Raw genomic sequence first — 27,615 nt, forward strand, 5'->3', positions numbered from 1 at the left:
AGAAAAGTCTATTGGCAATAAGCAGCCTATCTCCATTCATATCGAATCCATTTAGACCTGGACGATGTGAACCTCGGTGGATAGGTAATCTCCGTGTTGTCTTGGGCAGCAAAGGTGAGCGTCGGTGAGATTAGGTAAGCATCGGTGAGACTATCTAAGGCCCATGCTTGCATAGATTACCTCATGGTGGGCACCTGTCACACCCCGTCGGTTCCGATCTTAGCGCTGAGTGCAATCCCTGCGCTCCAACGCCACCTCGAAGCTTGCTCGTTGTCTCCGACGAGGGGGCTTGTCCACATCCAATGCCCAGCACCGCGCTGACGTCGGCCACAATCCTTTTCTCCATTGCCATTTAACCCCCCATCGGCGTTAACCCTTCCAACACAATTAGGTATACAAGGCTCGAGGGCTCAGCTGTCATCGCGCATTAACGGGCGCTGGGACGCAATCACAAGCTCTGGCTCGTCTCGACTCGACTTGGATGGTCTGAACCCATTGACCTTTTCTCGGCACAGCCTTCGCAAACCTACCATCTCCACTCCACAAAGCCAACAACAACGCATCGTCTCGCGCTCTCTCTATTATCATCGACGGCCTGAGCAATGTCTCCACTATGAAGAGCAGAACATGCTTCCCGAACCGTCTCTGAGCTTCACGCTCCCTAGCCTCCACGATGACACCGTCTTGGACTGCCGTTTGTATCATTGCCAGGCACTGAACCCCTCCGCATCGAACCCGCCGCCATGGAGACGACACGCTGCCGTTGTCGCACATCCCTATGCGCCCTTGGGCGGTTCCTATGACGACCCTGTCGTCGACATCGTTGCCGCCACACTACTGCGACAAGGCTTCCTAGTGGGGACTTTCAACTTCAGGTAAGAATTGATCGGCTTGTGGACGTTCTCACAGCGAGGTTATTCGGTCACTCACACGATGATCAACAGGGGCGCTTCCGGATCAGCAGGTCGTACCTCATGGACGGCAAAGCCAGAACGCAGCGACTACATGTCATTCATTGGCTTCATGGTCTACTACATGCACTTCCTCGATCCCTACGGATCGGCCAGTGCCCGCTCGCCGACAACGACCCTGTCCCCAGGCCTCCCCGACGCCCAATCGAAGCCTCCTTCTTACCAACCCCTCCTCCTCATCGGCGGTTATTCATACGGAGCCATGGTGACGACGCAGATTCCACCGATGGCGCACATTCTCGCACAGTTCAAGGTGCCTGCAGCTGGCTCCGCGGCTGCTGACATCCGTCTTCGAGCGCAACACCTGGCAGAGCAGCAGAACGTCATCTTGGCGAGCGCTAGAGCTGCGAGTTCCGTATCACCGCGAAAGAAATACCTTGGCATGCGAGTCGGGGGCGATGAAGATACTCAGCGCAAGAGTCACGAAGCTCGAAGATCCATGTCGGAAACGAGGAGATCCTTTTCTATTGACGCCGAGGATAAGATACGACGGGGCGTTAATGATTTACTGGCGAAAACGAAAAGACATCATCACAAGGGCGTGGCGGTGCCCCAGGAAAAATTGGCTACTATACCTTCGAACCAGGACGTTTCTGTTGTGGTGGAAGAGGTTCCGAATCTGACCCAAGTCCGGCCGGCCTATCTACTCGTATCTCCGCTGCAGGGAGTCATTACCCATCTAGCAGCTATGTCATTCCTTCACACAACACCTGGTCGAGGACTGTTCTCGCGGGGTGGAGGAAGACCTAGAGAGCAGGGGGCGCCGACCTTTACGGCGGATCAAAAACATCAAAGTGAGAGCAAGCTGATTGAAAATGATACCTTGGCATTGTACGGCGACAGAGATATCTTCGTTCCCGTGGCCAAATTGCGAGGGTGGGTGGAACGTCTGGAAGGGACCGACGGATCCCATTTCCATGGCGAGGAGGTTTCGTCGGCTGGGCACTTTTGGACGGAAGGGAACGTGGCTTCCGTCCTCCGGGATAAGGTCTCGGACTTTGCGGCGAAGCTATTACATGGGGACAACGAAGGTAGACCAGTCAGTGAACCGGCGTAGGCACATTCGTGTGAACGTACCTCGGAATTTCAAAGTGGCAGTGCACGAAGGACGCAACCGCCGCCTTATTCAACGAATGATTAGAAAATGGGCGTGTCAGAATACTTCACTTAGGACGATATGAGAAACGTGTTGGATGTCAGCGAGTGTAAGCCGCACAGCGATACATGAAAGAGCAAGGCGTAGAAAGAGCGTGAACACTGTTGGAGTTTGATTCGAGGCGCCCCTGTTGGTGTCTGTAGGTAGTTTAGTGATGACATTTAACGAACACGGGCAAATACAGGTCACGAAGACTGTGTCAAACGGAAGAACCGACGTGATGACGGTCCCAATCTGACCTTGAAAGCCCGTGTCTTCCTTCCCCTATGTTACAAGATACTGCCTTTTGCCATCTTGCAATCCCAACAATACCGAAGCTATCGCGGTACAACTCGAGACCCCTTCAACGCTAGCTAGAAGCAGAGGATCGTCGATCATGTAGTACTACGAAATCACTCATGGATGTTCACCGTCCTGTTGGCCCAAGGTGACAGCCTCTTCTGAGTCCCATAATAACCAGATACCAAAAAAATGTCTACAATGATAAAAGAGTTCACCCCCCCCCCCCCGGTGCTGAACTGGGGGCTACATCTCTTGGTGCTCATGCTGGGAAGAAATTTATGGTGCTCAGGCTGGGATTCGAACTCAGGTACTCTCGTATGCGCTGAGCCTGTCGTCGAGTAGGCTGGTTGGCGATTTTATTTGTCGACCGTAAACCTCTCCACCACCCAGCCAGTTTGACCTGACCCGTCGACCTAGACGGGCGCCTGCTGGCTGGTGAGAGGAACGGAGTTGAGAGGGGGTATATACCCTTCTCGTGTATTCAGATGGAAGGTGCGAGTGTTCCACGGGTCGGTGGCTTCTTTCCCATCAAGGTGCCCTGCAACGTGCCCTGCCAACCTGACCGATATCACCATTTTTTGCTCAGGAAAATGAAGCCGCCGTGAGGCCCTGTCTCTATATATCTCTGCATCTTAGAAGACGCATTCGTTTTTGTTGATTCTATGATAGGTATATACGTAAATACGTAAGACCCTGGAGTGGTGTAAATTGGCATCCGCGGATAAACCTACTCAATGGTACATCTGAATTGGCGGACTGGCAATGTTATCAATCCCCATAAGGAAACATGGCATATATACGAAATATAGGTAAAGCTGACTGTATTGTCTGCTATTATTTCGATGATAGCCGAAAAACTTATCATAGGGTAAGAGTAGAGACCTTGAGGGTGGCCTCACTTCTCACATTACCTGAATGGGTTTCGTTGACGACCTCGGCGCGATTGGCGAAGGTAATAGGGACGAGTTGCCCTTTCTTCGTGGCTACAAAAAGCCGTTTTAGGACCCAAAACAGTATCCCGCGATGTCCGAATCTTGGCGGTGAGAAGTGTCATCATAAGGCCATTACTTTACCCATGCAGTAGTAGAATTGTCACTAGCATGGCCACTTGTGCCGTCGACTTGCATGATAACTATGTCGGTCTGCCATGGACGCAAACAGTGAATGGGAAGTCAAGCAAAACGAGTCAGGGTTCTGGTAGCACAAAACGGCCAAGACTGGACTGCGCTCTAGGGCATTGGATCTGCTTAGAGTAAAGGGATCGATCGGGCTTTGGGAGAGTGATTACGTTTACGAACATGAACAAGATCAACCATGAGACGCAAGTGTGGAGACGGAAGCGGCAGAGTTCTGAATCATGAGGTCGGGTGTGCATCTGGGTAGAATGCTCCGGAATAAGATCGGGATTATAATTTGGGGAGGATAATTACGTATAGATTTTGCAATCATGCTATTCTGCCTTTGACTCTGATTACTCTGGACTGTTTACATAGTGTGCAAATCAAACGGTTTATGAGAGGAATATCCATCTACGTAGCAAGGCCGCCGTTGAAAGCGTTGTGGGCGGCAGTTGAATATTTCCCTTTTTTCTCTTAGTGGTGTGGGGAAGAGAAACACATAGATTCCGGAGTGCATGAGTGACCGGTCCTTGAGCGTTTCTGGGCACTCAGATATTAATGGGGTAGAGCGCTGAGATAGATCATGATGCGGGGTGCGAAATCTAGAGTGACATTCCAAGTTCAAGGCCCAGGAGCACCCATTATGCCTTTTGCTCAGCTGATGGAGGCCAGAGTTGAAGGCCGGAGAGTTAATCTCAAGTCCCTACAGAACAAGACGGCCTGGGACCATCTTTGGTGACAGGCGAGGCAAGCGGCGGCGGCGGGAGCTGACTATGGGAGATGAGACGGAATGGAAAGTTCGCCGGGCGGCCTGTCCCGGAGGCTGTTGGTGTTGGTGTTATGGTGATGGTTGGTACGTGTGCGGATAACATGACCGGTGTTCAAACGCTCTATTTTCGAGATGAAGAGTGGATGGTCCGGCTTTTGCTGGAGATACGGGCAAAGAGTGTCACATCATGTTACGGGCCTGAGCAAGGCAAGGCAAGGCATGGCAGAGGGCGGGATGTTAAAAGGGTAGAGTAGAGAACTGTCAGCTGAGTACATACCGGAGCGGAATGCAGCGGGTGAGATGTGACGCTGAAGAATGAAATCATGGTATGCGAGTCTAGGTATTGTGACTGAAGAAAAAAGATATCGATAAACAGAAGAGAAGACTGGGAATGAGAGTGAGAGGCACATGTGAGGAAGTGAGTGAGCGAAAGTCTGCATGTGGAGACGAGGCGTCAGGCGAGGGTGTATCGCGGCAGGGCGTGATTGGGTGAGGGTTGACGATGCAGTTGCTTGGTGTTCTGCCCCTCCGTGCCCCTCTGATGTGCTCCGTTACCCCCAGGATCCCCAAATCCGGGGTGGGCCACTAAGCTGGAAGAGTCTGGAGAAGGGGGGCACTGGGGGTGGTCATGATGGTGGGGTGGGGCCGCCTAGCAGAGGTCATCTGCCCAGCGCCTGAGCCGAGTATCCCAGCGAGAGACACAGACTTTGTGTATGTACTCCGTTCTCCGCAAGGTGTAAGGTCCCTTCTAGATCCGGGTTGCCTCTGGTGTTGTGCGTCTGCTGCTGCATCTGTGACTGCGTCTGTTATTGCGTCTGTGAGAGCATCTGTGGTTTTTGCAAGATACCTAGGTATTCAGAGACGAGGAGTTGCTGAGGTAAGGTAGATCCAGATCGACCAATCGATTACCGCTGAATGGCCTATTACGTCTGGCTGTGACGCAGAGACGTTGGCACGTGGACCCCTGAGGGCGGTATGCAGAATGCTCCCCGTCGCCCCGCCTGCTCTTCTGCTTCAGGGCGGCACGGCGGGAGTCAGGACGGTCGGATCAGCAATAATTGCACTGGTTATTGACATGAGCCCCCCAGGCCATCCATTGTGCTGCTGTGTGGGGTCTGCAGCGACTGTCATCACCGTCCACTTTTTTTTTTCCCTACCTGACTTGCCAGGTTCTCCACGTTCCATTCCCGGCCACTGACGGCCAAACGTTGTCACTGGGCCACTTCTTTCCCTCGTCTCCAAACCAAACTCGACGTTGCCAAGTTTCCAATTCCACCTCACTTCGGGCACCTAATACATCCGCTCTTCTTTCTTCACGACACTTCCTCCCTTCCGCTCCCGATCCTCTCTACCAACACATCCTCTCTTCCTTTGCCTTCAGTCTCGCTCTGCTGTTCTCTTTGCTCTTTCTCTCTCTCTCTCTCTTCTGCCTCGCTCAGTCACCGAGACAACATCAAGTAACGTCCAGTCCGTCGCTTCATCTTGGTCCACTCGCCTCCAAGTTCCAACCACTCTACTCGGCATCTGACCAACCATCTCGTCTCGCTTGCGCCCGCCTGTTCCTCTTTACCCTTCTTGTCATCACTTACTACCAAGGAGGGTTACCCTCTCTCTATACCTACTGGTACTCCCGAGTCCTTCAACGCCTCTTCTACCCCCACCGAACAGTAACGACTCTTTCGACTCCTCCGACAAGTCCAACACCCCCTTCCAAACAGGTTGTCCGGTCATCTGCGCTCCATTTCGGCGATCTGCACACTGTTCCCTGTCTGCCTGAGCTCGTGTCACCCAAAGATTACCATAATCACCAAAACAGTGTCATGGGAATCATCTGACAGCCGCAACGCCTACTTTCATACCCTTTGTCTCATTACTCACTGAGACCAAAGTACCGTCACTGGCTTCCTATACGAACTTCTCCCCGACGACGCTTGTCTGGCTGTACAGCCTTAAGAAACGGCATCTTGACCAGAACTCTTCGACAGACGCTTGGCCTATCGCTGCCTACATTCCCACCTCGTCTTTTCTCCGCACCGTCCTACGCTACTTCGCTCTACCCCTCCGAACTCGCTGCCGTCGCGACGACACACCGACGCGCGCATGCTCTGACCGCCCTCAACAACCCAACAAAGAGGAAAAAGCACATGTCAGGAGTCTGTTGCACAACCACGCTCCAAGGCCGTGATGCGACACGGACGGCACCAGGGCTGCCTCTCGTTCACCAGCTTCGTTTCCCGACTTTTCACCTAGCCCTCCGAACCACCATCGTCACCTTCGACCCAAATCCACCCTCGCCATCATGAACGACGTTTTCCTGAATCCTGTGCACCCTCTGCCCGCGATCCGGGTCAAGTCCTCCTCCCCCTCTGGCCCCTCGGCCTCGACCAAACCTGGCCGCCCTTCTTCCATCAAGAAACAACAACCACCGACACCTCTAAATGCTGCCTTTGATTCAATATCCCGGGCCATCAAGGGCGCCAATAACCTTGTCTTGTCTCTTCGTGATGGACTGTCTGAGCTGGAACGGGAAAACAGGAGGAAAAAGGAAGAGCGCAGGCTTGTGCTCTCTATTCACATGAAGAATGTACGTCTGCTCTTCGTTCAGTCCCACGCGTTGCACCAGCCTCAACCAGGTCCGCTAACATATCATCCTTACGTAGGCGGAAAGCAGGAAACAATGGCAGGAAGCCGCAGAAGAGCTCGACATCCTCGAGGAAAACGACCTTTGGAAACTCGACCCATATTCGGGAGATTACAACCCAGCCCTGATTGAGGCGCGACTGAAAGAACTCGACGATGCACGAACGAACTGCGACACTCGTGCCATGATGCACCTTGTTCGAACCGCCCTATGCAGAGACCTTGGCGGCATGGGGAACGTCGATCTGTATAGACACTCCTACGTAGGCACCAAGAGCCTCATCGAACGTTACGTCGACTCGGCCATGCAGACGATCGACGCCCTAGTAGAAAAGAGCCAGTTCGCATTGCCCGAAGGCATGGGCCAGAGGGACATCCTCGAGAGTGTCCTGTACGCCCGGCAGAGTTTTGGTCGAAGTGCACTGCTCTTGAGTGGAGGCGGGACTCTGGGTATGTCCCATATTGGTGTTCTCAAGGCCCTCTTCGAAGTCAAACTGCTTCCGCGCATCATATCAGGTGCCTCAGCAGGTTCCATTGTGTCGGCCGTGATCTGTACGAGGACCGATGAAGAGATTCCTCGGCTCGTAAAGGAATTCCCCTATGGCGACCTGGCTGTCTTTGATGCTGAGGAGAACCCCGACGGCGTCTTTGACCACATGCGGAGATTGCTCACCGAGGGAAGCTGGTCCGATATAAAACACCTGACCCGCGTGATGCGTGGTTTGGTCGGAGATCTTACCTTTCAGGAAGCCTATAACCGCACTCGGCGCGTCCTCAATATTTGCGTCTCAACCGAATCCATGTACGAGCTGCCGCGTCTCCTGAACTACATCACGGCGCCCAATGTCATGATCTGGTCCGCTGTAGCTGCATCATGCTCCGTACCCCTCGTCTTCAGCGCTGCTCCGCTGCTCGTAAAGGACCCCGATACCGGCGAACACATGCCCTGGAACCCGACACCGCAGCGATGGATCGACGGGTCTGTGGACAACGATTTGCCCATGACGAGGCTTGCAGAGATGTTCAACGTAAATCACTTCATTGTCTCTCAAGTGAACCCTCACGTTACCCCGTTTCTGGCTCGTGATGACCAGCTGGACCCCGATGATTTCGCGGCACGCCGGGGGTCTAGCCTGTCACCCAGCAAGCAAGAGCTTGACTGGGTCTACGCCCTCACTGCTCTTGCCAAAGATGAGGCATTGCATCGTTTGCATTTTCTTGCCGAGATTGGTGTCTTTCCGAATCTCGTCACTAAGCTTAGGAGCATTCTTAGCCAAAAGTATTCGGGCGACATCAACATTCTCCCAGAAGTAAATGTTCACGACATTCCGAAAATTCTCAGCAATCCGAGCCCCGAGTTCATGCTGCGAGCCTGTTTGATGGGCGAGCGTGCTGCGTGGCCGAAACTGAGCCGGATCCGCGATCGTTGTGCCATTGAGCTCGCGTTGGACAGGGCGGTCCATCGTTTGCGAGCCCGCGTCGTATTCTCGGATAGTCAAGTTGACTTGAGGAGGCTCACCACCGGCATCGCTTTGCCACCTCCTTGGCCCAAATCCATTGCCCTTCCAAAGCAGACATCTTCGGTAGCTCCCGCTCTGACGCTAGACACCGAAGTCGTGAAGAACAGGCAGCGTAGATGTTCTGGAAGCAGCGTGCAACTCATGGCGCATCACAGGCGTCTGATGGAGAACGTGCTTACAGACGAAGAGACGGAAGAGGAAGAACGACTAGAGATGCGGGCAAGGCATGGCCATGGTAGCTCCTCGCCTGTCATTGTTCGCAAACCACGCCTCAAGAGGGCGGCAAAGAGCCATTACAATGTTTCCCTGGTTAGAGGACCGATGACAAGCCCAATCAACCAGGCGCAACTTGAGGCCACAGAGTTCGACTTTGGGAAGCCTGTCACACCGCCGCTGCACCGCTCACGAAAATCGGAATCCTCTCTGTTCCACGCCCGAAAACCGAGCAGCCTTGAGATGACACCGGCGAAAGAATTCGAGTTGGTAGCGCCACCATCGAGGGGCGAGGCAACCTCACACACGGATGAAATGGAGACATCAGACCTTCACTCTTCTGACGGCGATGTAGAGTCGCACACAGAAGACACAATGTCCGACCCGGATCCGTATGAGGGTAACTGGCTGCATGGGCTTGGGAATGAGTTGGAGATGACGCCCAAGAGCGACAAAGAGGTGCTTGAGGTGAGCAGTCGTGAACTGGTTCCAGCGGGCGACTCGTTGGATGGACTTTGGGATTGACTCGTAGACGGGAGGGTGAGCTCCTCGGACGAGGGAAAGAAAACAGAGAAGGGGAAAGAAACAGCCGAAGAATTGACTGAGGAGGACGATGTTCTCAGGTCCAATTGGATGAGCTGGGATTAGTTGGGTATTCTGGGAGCATCTAACGCATATCCGGATATTGGATCAGTCCTGCCTAGCATTGTTTGGTGTTGTGGACAGACGGGGGTGCTCAAATGCATAACACGGAGTTTCACGCATCATGAGAATAGCATCAGAACATGGTAGAGGTTATGGAAGCCACACAGAGTGGTAGCATTGTACAAGACGCACTTGGCAACAGCTTGTTATTTGTTCCATATCATTTAAACTTTATTGGCGTCCTTGTGAAGACTTGCCTTACGTGACATGACTGCTAAGTGTCGACGCATTCATGTCAAAGTCCCACGAAGACGCAACCAAACGAAATCAAATCCTCTTTCATCTAGCCTTTCGAACCGAACGCCCAAGACAGGCTGATTGAGATCTAGTAAGGCTTGCAAATCCCATACAACACACTCCTTGGCCTGAATCAATGCCAAAAACTTCGATTCTTACGGCACCTGCTTCTCAGCAGATTGTCCCGTAACAAGGCCCGTCTCATCATGATGGACAGTAGCCTTGCGCTCTCCTCCTCCCTCATGATACCCGGGCTCATCATCCCCGTCCAACTCATACAACGCAGGAAACGGCTCAACATCCCGGCGCAAGACATACTTCTTCGCATACCACGGCATCTTGGAAGCATAGTACCCAGCGTGGTCGCGACTCTTTACATCAAACACGCTATCGAGCTCCTCGAGCGTCAGGCCCTTTGTCTCTGGCAGGAAGAAGTACGCTACCACAAACCCGACGAGGTTCCAGCACGCGTACCACACAAACGCGCCCGTCACCCCAAACGAAGAAATCATCTGCGGCCAGGTGAAGCTGATGATGAAATTGAAGCCCCACGTCACCGCTGTGGCGGAGGACATGCCGATGTCGCGGATGTGTAGGGGGAAGGCTTCCGCGCTGTAGGTGAAGGGGACGGGGCCCGCGCCGGGGGAGTAGACTGCTGCGAAGAGGTATATCCCCGTCGCGACGCAGGCGAGGCGGCCTGTTCCTTCGGGGATGAAGAAGGAGAAGCCTGTGAAGAAGAGGCAGAGGGACATTAGGGGGAAGGTTACTAGCAAAAGATTGCGGCGGCCAAAGGTGTCGATTGTGTAGAAGGCTGGGAGGGCGAAGAGCCAGTTGATGAGGCCCATTCCCATTGAGGTGAGGAGGGCTGTTGAGCGGTCGAAGCCGGATGTTTCGAAGATGTTTGTGGAGTAGTACATCCTTGTTGGGTGTCAGTCCTGTATACTTCCTTTAGAGAGATGGGGTAGGAAATAATTACTCACATGGCGTTGATGCCTTGAAAAGAGGGAGAAGTGTCTGTTAGATGGATGCTCATGGTTGCTGAAGGAGGACGGGGAGAGAGAGGGGATGCTTACCACAGAATTGTTGCATAAACATGACAAAATACGAAGACAGCGCAGCGCGCCTGTTTCTACGAACGGTGAAGAAGTCCTTCCAGTTGCGGCCGCTGCGGGCTCTCGTCTCGATTTCCAAAAGCTTGTGGGCGTAGTACATGTCCCGGGCCGCCTGGACCGGGTGGTGTCGTAGCCGGAGTGTCGATCGGAAGGCGTGTTGGTATTTGCCCTTCTCCATGTACCACCGTGGACTCTCTGGGCAGAAGTAGACCTAGGATTCGGTGAGTGGGTATGCCTCACTTATAAAGATTGTTTCTCTGCTGTTGTAGTTGAAGTGGGAAAGGTATAAAGGGGGAAGAAGGGCGGGTGTGGTAAATCTCGTAACACATGCTGCGAAAGAAGTGGGATTACATGGAAAGACGTCAAAGATGACGGGTAAATGTCCTTACCTGTACCATGACGATGAGGGGCGGCACGGAGGTACTAGCCAGCATCCAGCGCCATTGCGTGTTTGGTCCGAGGAAATCCGTGTTGGCGAAGGCGACGGATACGATGAAGCCCAAAGCGATGCCAAAGGCTGTCCACATCTGGATGAAAACACATGAGTTAGTTCCACAGCATACAGGATTTCTACCTTTACCAAGGTTTTGCTCACCTGCCACATCATCGTCAATGCACCGCGGATAGTCTTGGGCGTACTCTCGGCAGAGTACACGGGCGTGGTGCTGCTCTTCGCGCCGACTGCGAAACCGAGGAAGAAGCGTGCGATGAGGAGGTTGTACCAACTGTTCTGAGAGTTAGTGACTTCAGACTACATAGTGGCTGGCTGGATATGCGTGTGTGTATGTGTGTCCACTTACCTGTCTGCGGCAGCCATCCAGAAGCCGGTGACGACGGACATGAAGCACGAGATGAAAATTGTACCGCGGCGGCCGGTGTATTTGTTCAAGATGGGCGAGCTCCAGCACCCGACGAGGGCGGAGCAGAGGTAAGGTGCGCCGTTGACGAGTCCCTGCATTGTTGGGTCGTCTTGGAGACCGAACGTCTCGTAGTAGAATTCCTGGGCACAGTCATTGGATCATCATCAAATGTTCATGGAGAAGGGGATGGATACCTGGGCGCCATTGACGGCTGTCTGATCCATGCCCTGAACTGCAACGATTGCAACATTAGCAGCTTTTCAACTTCCCATCTCGGAGTCTCCCCATACCAATAGCCGAACCCGCACAAAGAGCACACAAAAAGTAGAGCGACATAGGCTGATGCCAACGATGCGAGACCTCCTTCCGCAGAACAGCCTTCTCTTCTTCGTCTAGAGCGGCTACGGACTCGAAGCCGTCGGGGCGGTTAATCACCTGCGCGACCAGAGCGCCCTTGCGAAAGACCTCGCGGTGTTCCTGCAGGCCCTTTGTCTCGGTGAAGGTGTCTGCGTCTTTGAGGATCTCATCGTGCGTGAGGCTGACGAGCGGGTTGCGGAGGAGGGCGGCGGTCGAGGCCCGGCTTCCTCCGCCGGTGGGAGTGGAGGTGTTTTTCCTGTTGTTGGGACCGGAGCCGGGGCTGTCGCCGGCGTCGCTGCCGGAGGTTCGGGAGGAGGGAGTGGTTTCGGGGACGGGAGGGGCTTCTGTATCGACCTTTGGGGGAGGCATTCTGTTTGTGCCAGCCGAGGGCGTCTGTCTATGTGCTTATGTTCGGAATTGTGCCTATCTGTCGAGTGTATATAAAGATAACCTTGAGATTACGACTTTTGGGGATGGCATGAACGGAAGAAGACGAACTCTGGGGGAGAAATATAGGCCTCGAGGGACAGAAGCGGGCCTCTTGATATTTGAGGAGGTTAAATAGTCTGGAGACGTCAGATTATTTGCAAGCAAGGCGCCCCTGTGGGCCTCTGGACTCCGGAGGATTCAAGAAAGAAGGCGGAAACTTTGTCGTTGGACTTCATGGTGGCATATCTCTGGCCAACGAGCCAATATTAAGGCAGACTGGTCATGGAGGAGTGGGTGCGTTCCAAGACTAAAATATGGGGAATAGAGTCTCGGCCTCGAGGCGGGCTGCGTATGTCCAAGAGGTTTTCAGTGGGGAACGATGCGCCGTCTGGTGTGACTGGAAGAGACATTGGTGCTACATGTCGGGCTGGAGAGGTTACGAGTAGGCCGTGGGGGCGAATTCCGTCTATGAATCTAGGTCGAACATGGGCTGGTTATCTGTTTCCCCGGCGTGTCCCCTTCATTTGGATGCGAGTTGGATCTCATTAACTTTGAATCAAGTGCTTCGTTCCTGGGATGGGATCTTGACATTACTGTCAGTTCTTTTGAGCCTATCGCAGGAGTGCAAGTTGTCTTTGAAGCGAAGGTTGACAAGAAGAATATTGGTTATAATTAGGTTTAAGTGGCGCATGATATCTACGGCGAACAGATACTCCCCCGACCATGGTTCGCAAAGGGTAGAGGAGGAGAATGTCAGCCGTGCTAGAGGCAACACGTCGACCCGCGCGCTCATTGTCGATAAGAGCCTCCACGGCTATACAGTACAAACATTCGCCGAATAGAGAGAGACAAGGACGTGGGCGAATTGTCGGATGACGATCGGCGATGCAGCCAAGCGGCCCGTAATCCTCGGCGGCGGGGCACAAAATCGTCCACGGAGACGGACAGAGGCTGGATTTTCGGCCGGGGCGCCCATGGGGATTTCTCAGTCTCGGCGTGCGGCGCGGCATTCGTCACACACGGCATGGCAGACAGGGGTTCAGGAGCATTTTCCACGTTTGCTTCGCATGCTCGCCGTGTCGAAACACGAATTTTGGAGAGAGGCAGATGAGAAAGCAGTTCTTGGCCGTGTATGACTTCATACCAAGGCTTGATTAGAGTATTGGCCTGGATCCTCTACGCGCTGCCGAGAGGACAATTTCCGTTGGTTTGGCAGTGGACCAGGCAGCATCTCATTACGATAGGAGGAGGCGCCGTGAGGTGGGCAAGGCTGTTCTCTGATGTGGTTCAGAGATCTCTTCTCTCAACATCTTCGTCTAGTTTCCTAAACGTTTGATGGAATGCATTTAGTCGCAGCTCTCGCGCATTATTCGTGTTCGCTCTCAAGTTCTGTTGACAACTAGTTGTCTAGTTCAAGTGAGTGAAATGACAACGGCTATTGGGCTTTTGTCAGATTTCCTTCCAACATGAACAGCAGCGTGTCGAGGTAACATGTTGCAGAGCCAGAGCTGTTTATTAGATTATATATAGGCCCGGGCCTGCTTTCTTCCAATCATCCATTCGTGTCTATTAGCCATGCTGTCTCGCCTTCCGACGTAACCTAGTGTGAAAATGATCGACCAAATCTAATCACAAAAGCTTCATACTTCTCGTGTAAGTGTACTCGGCTCAGCACTCTAGTCCACATCGTCGGCATTGGTCTCCTCCGCCTCATGCGCAGCGGGGCCCATCTTCTTCCTAGCCTCCTCAAGCGCCTTGGCCTCGTCGTGAGGCTCGTGGTCGTCCTTGGCCGGCGGCGGTAGTGCACCAGTCTTGACGCCCCTGGCACTGGTCTTCAGCGTGCCGTCTTCGTTCACGTCGTCCTTGAGGTGGATCTCGAAGAGGACGACGAGGTAGACGTCGCCGGTGGTCTTGTTCCGGAGAACGTATCTAAGCGTATGTGAGCGCTTAGGCTCCCCCTCCCTGCTGCTGGTAAGAATGACATGAAAAGAAAACAGGAGAGCATTTTTGAGCCGTGCTTTGATAAGCCACCTCAGGGTCTTCGTGTTGCTATTACATCATTTTCCCTCCCAAGGTCAATAGCACAAGTCGGAAATGACGGCCATGGCGCGAGATGGGAATAATATTACGGAAACAGTTCGACTCGCAGAGAAGCAAAGAACAGGTTTAAAGATAGGAAAAGGGAGGAGCAGAAACTCACCGAAGGCCTTGTCCGTCCCAGTACTTCATGATGGCAAGTTGGTAACCGGGCAAGCGCAACGCCAGGTTGGCAAAGTCGAGGTAGGCATTGAAAAAGTCCAAACCGTACGTCTTGCCGTACTCAAACAGCCAGTTCTCCTTGCTGTCCTTGCGGAGTGCCCACTTCATGCGCTCCTTGGACGTGGCCGGCGCGCCAATCCTCTCTCGTGCTTCGAGGCCGGCCTCGTCGCCTCCCTCCTCGAACCATAGCCCGCCCTTTTCTTCGTCGTGGACGCCAGAACCAACGTGGATGGTGTTGAAGGAGCTTAGCGCGGGGCCGTAGAGATGAGGGACATCGGCGTAGGCGTCGCCGTCCAGACCGGGGTCGATCCACCACTTTACAATGTTGAGTGCTGTGTTGAAGCCCGGTGGGAGACGGTCGCGGATGGGGTGGTCAAAGTCGTTGCCAAATTGCAGGTCCTCGGCCGATATACCGTCCGCCGATGAGGAGGCATTTGCAGGCTCCTTGGGCGTGAAGCGGAAAGAGATGCTGTACTGGTCTTTATTGGTGGCGTGCGGTTCCTCAGAGAAGTAGGGTGAGGTAGAGGGTGAGTTGCGAGGGAGGCCGGCGTAGTTTTGTATCCTGACGTTGAGCTCAATGTCGGCGAGGGCGCTGGTGATCTTTGTGGGCTTGGCCTGGTTGACGGGGACTTCTGTTTGACAGTCCAGATCATAGCCTGGTCCTGCAGTCACACGGAGGATGTATTTATCGGCCATTGTGAGGTCTACTGTGTGACGTATGTGTATGTTTCTTCACGGTATATGAGCTGTACTCTAGAGTCAGTCGATGCAGAGCGATGCAGGTTTATTGAGCTCAGCCGACAAGAGGCTGGCGAGAAAAGAAGTGAAAGAAGATGATGTCGTGATAATATTGAGGTAATAGTCATGAAACTGCTTAGAGGTGCAGCTAGAGAGGTTGTCTTTTGAGAGCGACGACGTAGTAAGTGCAGTGAAGGAGGCTTAACAGACTGACATGGGAAGAGCTGCCTTGACAGTGCCAAGACGGGTTGGGGTGGACTCGACTGGGATGTACTTCCGTTAAGGCTGAAGGAATTTGGAGAGAGGAACAGAGATAGAGAGCAATGACGTTGAGATGAGAGACTAAAGCATAGCGCTTGGCTTTGCTGCATCACTTACCTCAGCTTCTTCAGTCGCGATTGGCAAACTAGGTGATTAGCATGTGAAATGCTTGGAGGAGCGTCGTTTCTAATTATTCTCCTTCCACTTGTTTGATGTTGATCTACTTGTGTATGGGCCTGGAAACAGGATGAAAAGTTTCACCATCACTTATGCTTGCATAAAAGAATACCTGGACGGCCAATTCAATTAACGGGGTATGTATCGGGAAGTCCGAGTTAGTGAGTTATCCCCGCTTCCTTCTTCCTCCCTTTCCACTTACAAGAACAACTACAAGCACTCGACGCTATACCAAAGACCTCATATCATCTCTCATCCTTGTGGCCATCGGATTTTCTTGAGATCTCGGAGCATATATCGAACTCATTGCAGGTAGACGAGAAGGGCCTCGCTGGCTTTCACACTGAACGTAGCCTGGCCACCCGAGACCGTCGTCGTCTCAAACGTCTCCGTCCCGCCAATCGTGCAAGTGCCATTGTTGAAGAACTGCTGTCCAAAGGACGCATTTCCGCCGCGATCCTGCCTCGCCTCCGCGCTGGCAGCAGTCACGCGCTTACTCCGAACCCGGCCCGCCGCCGTCGTCAGCCCACTAAGTACAAACGACTCGGTTCCCCGAGTCCCCGTGCCGCTGTAGTAGTTGGAGTTGTACAGCAGAGCGCGCAGCGGCGCGCCGGCTGCGTCGTAGGTGACGTAGGCAGCCAGGGCAGATTTCCCGTCGTCGAGGGCGGCCAGATGCTTTCCGCCGGCCATGAAGGCCGTTGCGGCGTAGGCGCCGACGTACGGGTTGCCGTTGGAATAGCGGCCGAAGAAGGCGTAGGGGTTGTTGCCGATCGTGCCGTGGTGGAAGTAGACTCTGCTGACTTTGGACATTGCCAGGCGGACGGTGTAGTCCATGACCCAGAGGGCTGCGCCAAAGGTTGGGGATACGTTGGCTGCGCCGCCTCCCGCGACTTTATTCGGTCGTTAGCTTCAGTTCCGTAGGAGACCAAAAGTGTGAGAGTGTCTATGCAACTTACCAGAGTTTGTCTCTCCAAAGACGTAAGGCTTGTTGACTGCGAGCGCACTAGCAATGTCTTTGTCGAACCTGGTCACGTCAGTCAAGGAGCCTGTCAGGTGCCAATACGCGATCAACTTACAAGTGAACATTGCTTGAGATGCTCGAATGAGACATTAAACCAGTCACAGACCCTCCGGGGTAGTTGTGATGTGCGTATGTCTTCACATACTCTCTGACCGTCGCGTTCCCGCTGGCGATGAGCTCCTCAGCTCCCCAAGTCGGAGGAAGAGAGTTGGAGTTGCCGGCTTGGATAATGTTCTTCTTGCCAATGGCATTGCCGACAGTGATATCCCAGTGGTTCTGCGACGCAGCATCCAGCGCGGGACTCCACCCTCCCGCAGCAATGGGCTGGACTCCCGACCAATCTACAAACCAAAGTTCAGTTTGGCTTCGTAATAAGAAAAGGCTTGGCAATTTTCACTTACACTCGGGCTCATTGCCGACCTCAATGGCATAGAGATTCTTCATCTCCTGCACAGCAACCTTGGCAGCCGCAATAGTGTTATCGATGTTGTTCTTTCCCCTGTTCAGACCGAGCGTGACGTCGCCGGCGTATGTCGCCGCCAGCTTCATAAAGTTGGGCCCGAACGTCAGCGAGGCTGGCGCGTCGGCGGCGTTGGCGACCGAGTAGACGACGTACGCCGACGTCGCCGCGTCGTATGACGCCCTATCCTGCGTTGTGCCGCCGATGCGGATCGGGGGCCAGGTGCCCGTCAGGTCCTTGAGGTTGGCGAGGCATTGGTTCGTTGCCGTTACGTTTTTGAAGTACGCCGGGAAGGCGAAGAACTCGAAGCTTTTGGCAATAAGAGTCAGAAACCCACACAACACTGTGGGATGGGGAGAAGACCTAGAGGGGGGTTGGGAGGAATGGGGGAGGAATTCCCGGTGAAACTCACGATAGACCGAGGGGCGCTGCCTCGAGAGGAGCGTATGAAAGACTGCCAGTGTTCACCTTAGCGGGCACGCTGTAAGTGACGGCCGCAGCTGCGTGAGCTGCCGCCAAGAGGCAGACCAATTTGGAAACTGAGAAATGCATGGTTTCTATTCACAAAGTTGGATCCATCAGACAACTGACGAGATCTGATCAACTCTCGTTTGCGCAAAGTTCTCTGCCCGTGGTATTTAAAAGAGCTCAAAGTCTATCTGACTCTGCCAAATCTGGCTTTCCCATCATTAAACCATCATATCGAACTCGGCACTCCAGATGCCGAAACTGACACGAACACCACCCTTTTCTTTCCTTTCTTTGCAAAGTCGCCAATCTGCGAGCGATAATTTTTCCGTCCTTTAATGAGCTACTCTGAAGTTTGAGTGTGAGTCGTCAACACTAGACCAGATCGTGCGGTGCGAGCATGTCAGCTGCTGGCCCCGGCCCTTGCATAAGCTTTTTTGCGCCTCAGCTTCTTGCCGGGGCCTGCCTTGTAAGTTGCAACTTGTAGGAGACTTCAAAAAGGCTTATATCTCCTGAGAGACCCAAAACCCACATATATGATAGAGAGTTGTCCCGTTATCTCCGCATCAAATGTGCTGCTTGAGTCAGTGGGCAGGTGGCTCTTTGAAAATCGTCAACCGCCACGTTCCGACCTCTGGACGATAGAGTAAGTAAGCGATACCGACTTCACAATTGATCTATGGATTTCGTGGTTGCCAACATGTAAGCCTTCCCCGCATTTGAACCTGTCTGCATCGTCAATGATGCTCACCACCCCTCCGTGTGATCCCTTGTGGGGGTTACATCGCCACTTTGGGGGACGGGCATCTTCCGAAAATGGAAGGCTGTAACGGGTTTACAGCTAGGGAGCTTCAATTTTAGCCGTCAGAGTGGCAATCGGAGGCATTCGTGACAGCTCTGTTTCGACTGCTACCCTCTGGGCGAGCTTCTACTGCGGGCCGCAGTCGATCTTAGTGGTCGTCGGCTGTCAACCCTGTTGTGGGTGTGATTGTGACTGTGACTGCTATTATCGCTCCTCATTTTGGGGTGCTCGTGGTGTATGGGAAAGAGGAACGAGCGCGAGGGGAAGCGGCTTATATGGCCGTCTTTTTATATGTATCGATAAGTGAAGCTCGGAGCCTGTTCTCATCACATGTAACAAAGGACGGGTGACGAGATTGAGCGGAGAGAAGTGCGCTGTGCAAGGGTGCGCTCAAGCTACGCGCAGCGCAATCGAGAATGTGATTTGAATTGCAATCGTGGAAACAAGCAAGATGGGCTAGAGAGCTATCGTGATGGATAGTGCTTTCCAGCACTCGTCAATTCCAGCGCAAGGGATTCCCAGACTGCCTTCATCCACGCCCCCATTTCCAAGATTCAGACAACCCTCAGCAAGTCAAAGCGTCACCCCCAGGAGCTTTGTAGTTGGTCGGCACAGGGTAGTAAATATTTACAACCAAGCCGGGATCATTGGGGCTGTAGGCGCCGGGGAACGACATGAGGTTCGGCTTGTACGTGCCCGTGGCGCCCGTGACGCGGAGCTGGGCGCACGAGATGTACAGCTGGGCGCCTCCGACGCTGCTGGCGCTGTGGAGGGCGATGTGCTCGACGCGGAGGAAGTAGTCGCCGTTCTCGATGCACTTTGGGATCTGGACGTTGACTGTTGCCTTGCCTTGAAATGGTGGCATCAGCATAAAATCCCTCCTGGATAAGAATCATTGTAAGAGAGAGGATTCTTGTCATACCGTTTGTCGGCCACGTTAGGCCGCCTGAGGTGACAGTGGGGCCGTCGCTGTAGATCTTGAACCAGTTCTTGCCGGAGCCGTCCCAGTTTGTGATGCTTGTGCCGGAGGGCGCCTTGGCCATGTAGAAGTTGATGGGTCCGGGGTGGGAAATGGACGCTTTGGCGTTGTACCCTGGTTCATCTGGTGTTAGTATTTGTAGAGACTGTATGTTTTGTATAGTGTAAGGAAGATTAGACGAACCAATGGTCGAGCCAGCTGTGACGTCGAGAACCGTGGCTCCCTCGTTGCCGGGCGCGAGCTGGTAGCATGTCATTTGCGAGCTAGTCACGTCTGTGACGGGCCCGTTGGACTGGAAGTTTGTTGTTTTGCGAACGACTTCCCAGTCGTTCGTAGTCTTGCCATTGTAGGTGACGGAAGGGAAGACGTCTGATACTTGTTAGTAGCGTCCAAAGATTTTGACATGAGGTTAGGTTCTATTCTACGCACAATGAGCCGATGCCAGAGAAGCCAGTACCAGGACAGCTGCAGAGAATTTCATCGTGAAAGTTGGAGCTGATTGTTGACTCTGAAGTATGGCTTAGACTATCGCAAACCCTCGTTGTAGATGAGAGAAATACTGGAAGTTTGATTGATAACCATTCCCCAGAAACAAGATGGATGACTCCTAGAAAACGAAGTCTTATACGCGAGGGACTGAACAAGACAATGAAGCGGCTCGGCATTGAGATAGAGATCATCTGCTGCATTCATCGTGGTTATTAACCAGAGTCTTTCAACGCAACGCTTTAAGGAAGCTGACCTACCGTTGATAAAACACCCGGCGGATAAAGTCAATCAACCAGTGAACAGCAACTTCTATATGACCATGCATCTCGGCATATATAACAATGATATTTTTCCATGGTTCGCATCAACTTAAGGTCACCTGTGATATGTGTTTGAGGTATTGATAAGTTTAAGGAGGAGGGGTTGTGATGCTTTTCATGGAGGGATATCCATGCCATCGCCAGAACTGCCGACGCACGAACGGAAGATGACCCGGGGAAAGGGTATGTGCTTTCTCTTAGACCAATAGCTTCAACATCCTATCAATATGATTGGTGTTAATGTTCGGTTTCAATAAGAAGCGGCCAATGTGAAACCTTCACGTCGTTGGACACACTAATGCCCGCTTGGCCGCGATAGACTCTACGCAAGAAGCCCTGCATTGCTGAGAGTATCTCTCAGCTTCTTCAGACGGTCTACAATGGAATCTGCTCTCTCTGCAAGTAGCTCGCATTGAAGCAAAAGTATGCGGCCTTCCTTGCCACAATCCCCTTCCCTCTCATTCAGCGCTGAGCTGAGTCGCGGGACACAGCTGGCCAGGGAGGACTGGAGATCGACCAGAATCGCCATGATGATGGAAGGCGACGATCGCCGTGACGGAGTGAATGAGCCAATTTTGAGCTCTGGAACGTCAAACTCGTGAGGCTGGACATCCTGCTGCATGGCCGCGGCGAGGAACCTGAGACACAGCTGGACGTGGCAGAGGACGAGTTCCATGACATCGGCACATCGGTAATGGCAGCAGAGAAGGAGGTTTAGTAGCGGATAGTCGATCTTTGATGTCAGCTGCGCCGAGTTTGCAAAGGGCTCGTCTGGGAGACTGGTGATGGAGTTGTAGGTGTGTATGCAGTTTGGCACACTGCAGTCGGGGCTTGGGCGCTGTTCCAGAGCATATTGTACGGCTTTGGGATATACATCGACCAGCTTTTGGGTCTCGGCCAGTAGGAGCTCGAGAGACTCTTTGTGACTGTACTGTTGGGATATCTCGAGACAGTAGTTTTTGGAATCGGGGCCAGGGACGTGGAACTTGTCAATAGGGGGAAGGCCCCTCGTGGCTCTATCTAGAGTGGCCGTAATAGAAGAAAGCTCTTCAAAGCATTGGGATCGAGGATTAGCCGGGGCTTGTGTTAGTGGTGCTTGATCAGGGCGAGATGACGCTGAATCGCAAGGCTGAACAGACGAGAAGCCCAAGATCTCATCGAAAGAAAAGTTGCCCCAGTCCAAGTCCGTCGCACCGTTTGAAAGGGGCAGGGCATCATCACCCAGTCCTGCAGCCAAGTCCCGGTAGGCCGGCAGCGTGCCCACGGGGCTATACACGCATGCGGCTCCGGCCTTGGAGCAACGGCTGCAAATGGCGTTGCCAGGCTGTTTTGGACAACGCAGTTTGTGGGCGTGGCACCGGTCGCAGCTCTGACGGGTTTGACGAGTACGAGTAGGCGGCATTGTGCGATGATTTACTATTCCGGATCTCCAAGCATGTTAGTCAGGCCACGTTGTTTGCTTTTAGGCTTGGCCATGTGAAAGCGTGGAGCTGAGCTGAGCTGATAAGACTGTGTAGACCGGATGTAGGTAGGCTAGAAGTGGCTTGCCCAGGAACGTAGGAGGTACACTTGTGTGAATGAGCGGCGGCGGTGGTCGTGGCAGCGGAAGCCTCAAGCCGGACGCTAGCTGTCTTTAAGCAGCTTTAGGGGGAGAAGTGCCACGATGCTTGGCGGTCCGATGCGGACGGGACGACAGTGATGTTGAAGGGCTAGCATGTGACGTGGAGCGTGTGCCTGTCTCGGGTTGTCTTTGCGGCTTGGATGATAATGAGTTGACGGCTTAGAGGATGAAGGATCGCAGCGGAGGATCCAATGGAAGCCTCGAGAGGCTAAGGTAGAGAGACCCTTTGGCTGAGATACCTATCCAAAAGTACCTTTTAGCGATGGCTTGCGGTGGTGGGCCAATCGCCATGTCGGGAGACCGAGGACGGGGGCCCACAGCTCGGGGCCGGCTCGCCGGATGGACCGACGGTGGACGGCGTTAGGCGAGTACGTACCTAGAGGCTGCTTTACCTCTACCTTACCTTAGTAAGTACCTAAGTACTCCGTACTGAGGTAGGAGTTGGGAAGCGTAGCGCCCGCCCAGTCAGCACGCTAATTTCCTCTTCAGCCTTTCTTCAATGGACTCATTTCCCACTCAATCACTCTCTTTCGTGTCTCTATATTGCCTCAGGACAGTCAACAGTCAACAATGACAGGGACATTACCAGACAGCAGACAGAACTGAATCGGACTGAACCGGACTGGCCGTGGATTTCCCGTCGAGTTTCTGCGAACCGGACAAGGTGCAAGGTTGCTGACCGTTTGATAGATTGATGGGTGTCAGGATCCATGTGCCATCATTCATTACTGTGTACATAGTATGGTGCAAAGTGCGGCGTGTCCACCCTGAGCTTGAGCACAGACGGCGCGGTCGCATTGGATCCCCAAGGTGCCATCGGTGCCATCTGAGCCCATCTTTCTTTGACGCGAATGACACGTCTGAACTCTTGACTTCTTTGCGGGATGGGCGGGACCCCGGTCACGTCGTCGTCATTCGGACGAAACTCCCAACTCTCAGTCTCTCTCTCTCTGTCTTGTCACATTTACCTTAACCTTGTCATCACGGAATCAAGGATTGGGTGGTTTGTTTGAAGTCACCGGCAGGCATAGCAACAGCAGCAGCACCAACAGCAACGGATTGCCAATTGGAACCGCACGCGTGGGATCCTCCGACTCGCCTCGACTCGCCTCGCCTTCAATACGGTGGCATAGTATTATCCCAACGAATAGAAGCGACTTTTGTTTGGCGACTTTGGCCTGGCCCCATGCTCCCATGGCCCCAGCCTGCCTTGCCCTGCATTCATCCTGGCCATCTCTGTTCCTGGCACAGCAAGTCGTCCCGGGGGTATTTCCTCTTGTTTTACCTATTCTTACTAACAGTACTCACTTGACCGTATGTTTTTACTCATTAGCGAGCTGCTAACATGGAAAATTCTACCGGTCCCTTCCGAGCAAAAGCAAACACTCTCTCACCCTTCTCGATTCTTTCTCCGTTCATTTGCGACCCCCAAAACAAGTACCAACCCCCAGAAGAAGGACCCCAAGAAAACCAAACCAAACCTCAGCTGCAGCAGCATCGTCAGCATGCACACCATCCGCCGGCTGACGGCGGGATGAGACGAGAATCACATCCAAAAGATCGTTGCACATGACTCTCTGGCCAAAATCGACTTGACAGGCATTGCATGTCCCTTGCCCATGGACCATGCCCATTGAACCCCCCTGTCTACTCCGTCTTCTACGCAGTACTCCGTACGCCTAGGTCGCCAAAGCCGTCCCATGCCTCATGTCATGTCGGCTACCCGCCCCCCTCGAGTTCCCGTGCGCCCGTTCGGACGACTTGCACCTCGAGTCGTGAGATTGGCGTCCTGGCGTCCACCAACTCAACGCCCGCCAACGCCACATTGGCTCAAAAAGTTTGCCCGCCCATCTGCTCTGCTCTAGTGTCCGTAGCTCCACGCCCGATCTATCTCCCCCCCATTTCCTCCCTGGCTTTCCTGTCGATCCAAGAAGCCCGAGCACACCCTCTAGACTCTTGTTCCCTACCAACTCTGTACGCTGTATGATGTATCCGGTCTCCATACCTTCCTTGCCTATGAATACTTCGAGAGTCAAAGCATCAAAGAAACCAGAAAACCCACTTCATCAACAGACACACACGCACGCCCGTTTGGCCCCAACCTGTTGGTAACCCACTCCTCGATCTGTTGTCTCGCTTTGAAGCTTGTTCTGAGTCGTGTTCCCCCCATCTGCCGATAAGCACTCTGTTTGCCATTTCCCACCGGCCTCAAAACTCTCCCGTCCTCCCTTCCTTTAGGCTTCAGGCTTCAGCTCGCCCTGGTCACCCATTCAGCTGATTGCCGGCCACCCGCCAACATTGCTTTTCCCGATTCGGTTTCCGTTGGCTGCCGTTCTTAATCCCTTCCCTCCCAGACGATCCTCTCTCTCCCTCTCGTCACTTTCACTCCCTTCAACACTAAGTTAGTTCCTTCACGTAAATCCTACCTACTCTCGTCACCACTCCATCATGCCATCAAAGTGACAGGTCAACAATGGAGGCAACTACAGTCGATGAGGCTGTGTCGTCTCTCAAAGAGTTATACGCCGAGGGCACCGAGCATTACACCCAATGGAAGAGGAAACGCACACTTGGAAACCACTACTGTCGGAAATCATCAGAATCCGGTATTCGAAGGGATGTCATTACATGTGCTTTGAGCATCTCGTTGGAGCTTGCGAGGAATCAGATCGAGGAGACTTATGACATTGCGACTGTTCTTATTGGAACCGATTTCTCCACCGGCGATAGTGAGTTTCCACCCCATCGACGTCGCAACCCGTTTCCATCTGTCTGCAGCCACGCTAACAGCTTCAACAGCACCATGCCGGGATATGCTTTCCAACCAGCTGTTCAACCTCAGTAGTCGGGTTTCTCACCTACGCAGGGTCTCTTCTGACTCGAGCTTGACCGGCATTCTCAACATCTCAGATATCATACAGACATCCGAGTCTGTCAGAATCGCCTCAGTCCAGGCCCTCGGTGCCTTATATCACCGTCTCGCCGCCGGACGCCCAGACATCCCCGAGCACCTTCCCATCTCAAAGCCCCGCTCGCGGCATACGAGGCCCATCTCGCAATACTCGAGTAGCTCGTCAACCAACAACCACAGCATCATCTCTCAAGACGAAGATGACGACGACGAAGATGAAGAGGAGGAGGAAGACGACGACATGTCGATGACCATGACCATCAGCACCGACCAGGCACCCTTCCAATCAGAACCGCCCTCGCCTCCACCAACGCCGCCAACACCAAAAGCCATCGCCAGCGACGCCGTCTCCATCTTCGCGCCCTCGGAAGCAGACACGACCAGCACTACCGCCTCTGCCTTCCTCCGCCCCAAAGTCAGCGTCTTCAGCATGTTCTGCCCAGAGGCCATGACGCTCCAGGTTGACCTCTCCAAGCCGATCCCCGACGCGCCGAAGCGGTGCAAGTGCGGGTACCGATGGAACCCGCTGCTGCCCGGCAACAAGGACTACATTGTTCTCAAGGACGGCTTCCGCATGTCGAGCCGGTTCCTGGCCAAGTCGCACTCGGACAGGAACATGTTTGCGTGCTGTTTATGTGTGCCGACGGGGACGACGGATAACTACGAGTCGGCAGACGCCTTGAGAGCGCATATTAATTTGTATCATCGCAAGTGGCAGATTTTGCATGATCGCGATATTCACTAGGGCTTTTTCGCTCGTGAACGATGTGTCTCTCATCGGCGAGGTGGCCTTTTCCCACTTGGCGTGCGGGCACGTTGGTCGTCTTCATCACTTGATTGGTGGCGTTTCTGATACCTTTTGATTTTACGATTGGTTCTTCAGTTTGTACAGTGTTTTTGTATCTTAGGGCGCAAAGGAGTGTTCAGGTGATTGAAAAGCCGGGAAGGGGTTAAATACCACAGGAGCTAGGCAGAACTGGACATATATGATACCCATCGGGAAGAGAGCACTCTCTCTTTTCGGAGTTTAATTGGTTTAAACTATCAACATTGCTCAAAATTGTGAATAGATGAAGCCTCTCATTCACTTCCAAACGGTCATTTGAAGCGACGAGGCAGGCCTTTCTAATGTCTAACCGATGTTGAGCTGCCGTATTTGACCTAGACCATCAGACAAACTTGCGCGATGGATCGCTTTAGTGTTGAAAAGACGCTACTAGAGATGCACGTCGCTAATGCAAGGCACGGATGGGACTCGGATTGGACGTTGAGGTAGGGGTTGACTTTTAGTAGCTGGAATCAAGTAGAAGTATAATGTTGGGCTGATGAGGCTTTGTGATGCTGTTCTATCTAATTGCATGAGCTGGATGCGAAGGTTGGAACTAGTCGACGCGATTGTGAGAAACCTGTCGTTTTTCGGCTCATATCGCAGGATATAGTGAAGTAGTTCACTTACACAGGAGATGCTCCCCAACTCTCTGGTATTTTCTCTTCCTGTCTCACTCACTCTCTCACCACAGTTCATTTCAAAACTGGCCGTACCACAAACAAGTCCGCACAATGCAGGTATAGCGGTTGCTGATGACGGGTTTTTGCATAATGCCGGGACACTCGAACGTTTCGCACTGCTCAAGGAGCTCGGTGATCTTGTGGCCACAACGGTGGTGGATGAAGACCTTGCGTTGACACATCCACGCTTTCCTTTCCGTTGTCGGGAATTGAGCACGGCGGTGAAGAGACACTGCCGTTGCGCAGAGCCTGGAAGTGGACGACGGGCAAGGTTGAGCCGGGGGTTGAGGGGGGTTGCCAGGTTGGGGATGTTTTGAGTCGCGGTGAAGGGTTCGTTGGTGCGATTTAATACGAATTCCGTGCCGCCCCGTTGCGAATATGCCGCGGTGGTCCCATAGCTGTGTCCGTAGCCGTAGGTAGGCTCTATTTGTTTCAAACCCCTGGTGACGGGCCCGAGCTGGCCCAGCAAGTGTAACCGCGACGGAGACTGCCCTGGTCAATTCACCACGGTACCGGGGGTTGGTGGTGATGGAGTTGGAGAGGATCGTCGTTAACTGGGCAGGGGGGAGAAGCTCACTAGTCGACGAAGTCCTGAGGCCCTTGATAAGTTGATACAACGACGGGTTGTGACACAAGTCTCGAGGTTTTAGAAAGAGAATTAGTAGTGCATTTTGGAAACGATCCCTAGGGACTATGTGGGAAGACATGGTGAGCTGGATATAACTCCGGCAGAGGGTCGCATTGTCTTCGGGAGGGATACAGATACTTCTCATGACAGCTTGGCATGTCTCAAGTAGAAGCTGCAGACAAACATCTCATCTTGCATTGCGAGATCTCAGATACGTATAGAGGACTCATCTACCTCATCATTGCAGATATCGTATGTTTGCCTGACAACTTGGAGAAGCTGAATAAGCTCAGCGCAATATCATCGTGACATTGCTGTCTTGCAAAAGTAAATCGCATGATACCTAGCTGAAACTGTAAATCATCAAATGTTTGAACACTTCCATGGTTTCGTGTAGCAAACAGGAACATGATCATGTTTTAGCAATTGCAAACACGAAGGTGAGTTGGTTACTGAAAGGGTTGGTGAAGGGTGATTGCTTAGTTACTTGGATGCTCTGTGGCTGTGCCTGTGGCACAGTGTGGGTTCCTCTGGCCCGGCAGTCATGGGCGCCCCGCAGAGCGGTTCGAACGCTCCGGGGCGGGGCACGTGGGGTATTTGGGT

At 53.2% G+C, this 27,615-nt stretch overlaps 10 protein-coding genes across 10 annotated transcripts; 4 read left to right on the plus strand and 6 right to left on the minus strand.

Annotated features, from left to right (window-relative positions):
- Positions 1–627: 627 nt before the first annotated feature.
- CPAR01_16660 (uncharacterized protein) lies at positions 628–2,028 on the plus strand (the record flags this gene model as incomplete). The annotated part of the gene is made up of 2 exons (XM_060500905.1): positions 628–875; positions 945–2,028. 2 exons carry the CDS (start codon positions 628–630, stop codon positions 2,026–2,028), a joined length of 1,332 nt encoding a protein of 443 aa, XP_060340420.1.
- A 4,567-nt stretch (positions 2,029–6,595) lies between these two features.
- CPAR01_16661 (patatin-like phospholipase) lies at positions 6,596–9,194 on the plus strand (the record flags this gene model as incomplete). Its single annotated transcript, XM_060500906.1, has 2 exons — positions 6,596–6,880; positions 6,957–9,194. The coding sequence occupies 2 exons, from the start codon at positions 6,596–6,598 to the stop codon at positions 9,192–9,194; spliced, it is 2,523 nt and encodes an 840-aa protein (XP_060340421.1).
- Positions 9,195–9,766: 572 nt separating this feature from the next.
- Positions 9,767–12,309, minus strand: CPAR01_16662 (uncharacterized protein; the record flags this gene model as incomplete). The annotated part of the gene is made up of 8 exons (XM_060500907.1): positions 9,767–10,529; positions 10,592–10,604; positions 10,685–10,934; positions 11,113–11,250; positions 11,319–11,448; positions 11,524–11,723; positions 11,778–11,815; positions 11,874–12,309. The coding sequence occupies 8 exons, from the start codon at positions 12,307–12,309 to the stop codon at positions 9,767–9,769; spliced, it is 1,968 nt and encodes a 655-aa protein (XP_060340422.1).
- Positions 12,310–14,045: 1,736 nt separating this feature from the next.
- On the minus strand, positions 14,046–15,324 carry CPAR01_16663 (uncharacterized protein; the record flags this gene model as incomplete). The annotated part of the gene is made up of 2 exons (XM_060500908.1): positions 14,046–14,298; positions 14,570–15,324. 2 exons carry the CDS (start codon positions 15,322–15,324, stop codon positions 14,046–14,048), a joined length of 1,008 nt encoding a protein of 335 aa, XP_060340423.1.
- A 783-nt stretch (positions 15,325–16,107) lies between these two features.
- CPAR01_16664 (uncharacterized protein) lies at positions 16,108–17,837 on the minus strand (the record flags this gene model as incomplete). The annotated part of the gene is made up of 5 exons (XM_060500909.1): positions 16,108–16,694; positions 16,761–16,828; positions 16,881–17,166; positions 17,227–17,594; positions 17,698–17,837. 5 exons carry the CDS (start codon positions 17,835–17,837, stop codon positions 16,108–16,110), a joined length of 1,449 nt encoding a protein of 482 aa, XP_060340424.1.
- Positions 17,838–19,120: 1,283 nt separating this feature from the next.
- Positions 19,121–20,015, minus strand: CPAR01_16665 (fungal cellulose binding domain-containing protein; the record flags this gene model as incomplete). The annotated part of the gene is made up of 4 exons (XM_060500910.1): positions 19,121–19,404; positions 19,478–19,657; positions 19,718–19,903; positions 19,964–20,015. The coding sequence occupies 4 exons, from the start codon at positions 20,013–20,015 to the stop codon at positions 19,121–19,123; spliced, it is 702 nt and encodes a 233-aa protein (XP_060340425.1).
- A 650-nt stretch (positions 20,016–20,665) lies between these two features.
- CPAR01_16666 (uncharacterized protein) lies at positions 20,666–21,745 on the minus strand (the record flags this gene model as incomplete). The annotated part of the gene is made up of 1 exon (XM_060500911.1): positions 20,666–21,745. One exon carries the CDS (start codon positions 21,743–21,745, stop codon positions 20,666–20,668), a length of 1,080 nt encoding a protein of 359 aa, XP_060340426.1.
- Positions 21,746–23,570: 1,825 nt separating this feature from the next.
- On the plus strand, positions 23,571–23,951 carry CPAR01_16667 (uncharacterized protein; the record flags this gene model as incomplete). The annotated part of the gene is made up of 1 exon (XM_060500912.1): positions 23,571–23,951. The coding sequence occupies one exon, from the start codon at positions 23,571–23,573 to the stop codon at positions 23,949–23,951; it is 381 nt and encodes a 126-aa protein (XP_060340427.1).
- A 486-nt stretch (positions 23,952–24,437) lies between these two features.
- On the plus strand, positions 24,438–25,620 carry CPAR01_16668 (uncharacterized protein; the record flags this gene model as incomplete). The annotated part of the gene is made up of 2 exons (XM_060500913.1): positions 24,438–24,693; positions 24,764–25,620. The coding sequence occupies 2 exons, from the start codon at positions 24,438–24,440 to the stop codon at positions 25,618–25,620; spliced, it is 1,113 nt and encodes a 370-aa protein (XP_060340428.1).
- A 781-nt stretch (positions 25,621–26,401) lies between these two features.
- CPAR01_16669 (uncharacterized protein) lies at positions 26,402–27,157 on the minus strand (the record flags this gene model as incomplete). Its single annotated transcript, XM_060500914.1, has 1 exon — positions 26,402–27,157. The coding sequence occupies one exon, from the start codon at positions 27,155–27,157 to the stop codon at positions 26,402–26,404; it is 756 nt and encodes a 251-aa protein (XP_060340429.1).
- Positions 27,158–27,615: the final 458 nt, after the last annotated feature.

Source organism: Colletotrichum paranaense (assembly GCF_030867605.1).
Source record: "Colletotrichum paranaense strain IMI 384185 chromosome Unknown Scaffold_27.1, whole genome shotgun sequence".
Taxonomy (NCBI): domain Eukaryota; kingdom Fungi; phylum Ascomycota; class Sordariomycetes; order Glomerellales; family Glomerellaceae; genus Colletotrichum; species Colletotrichum paranaense.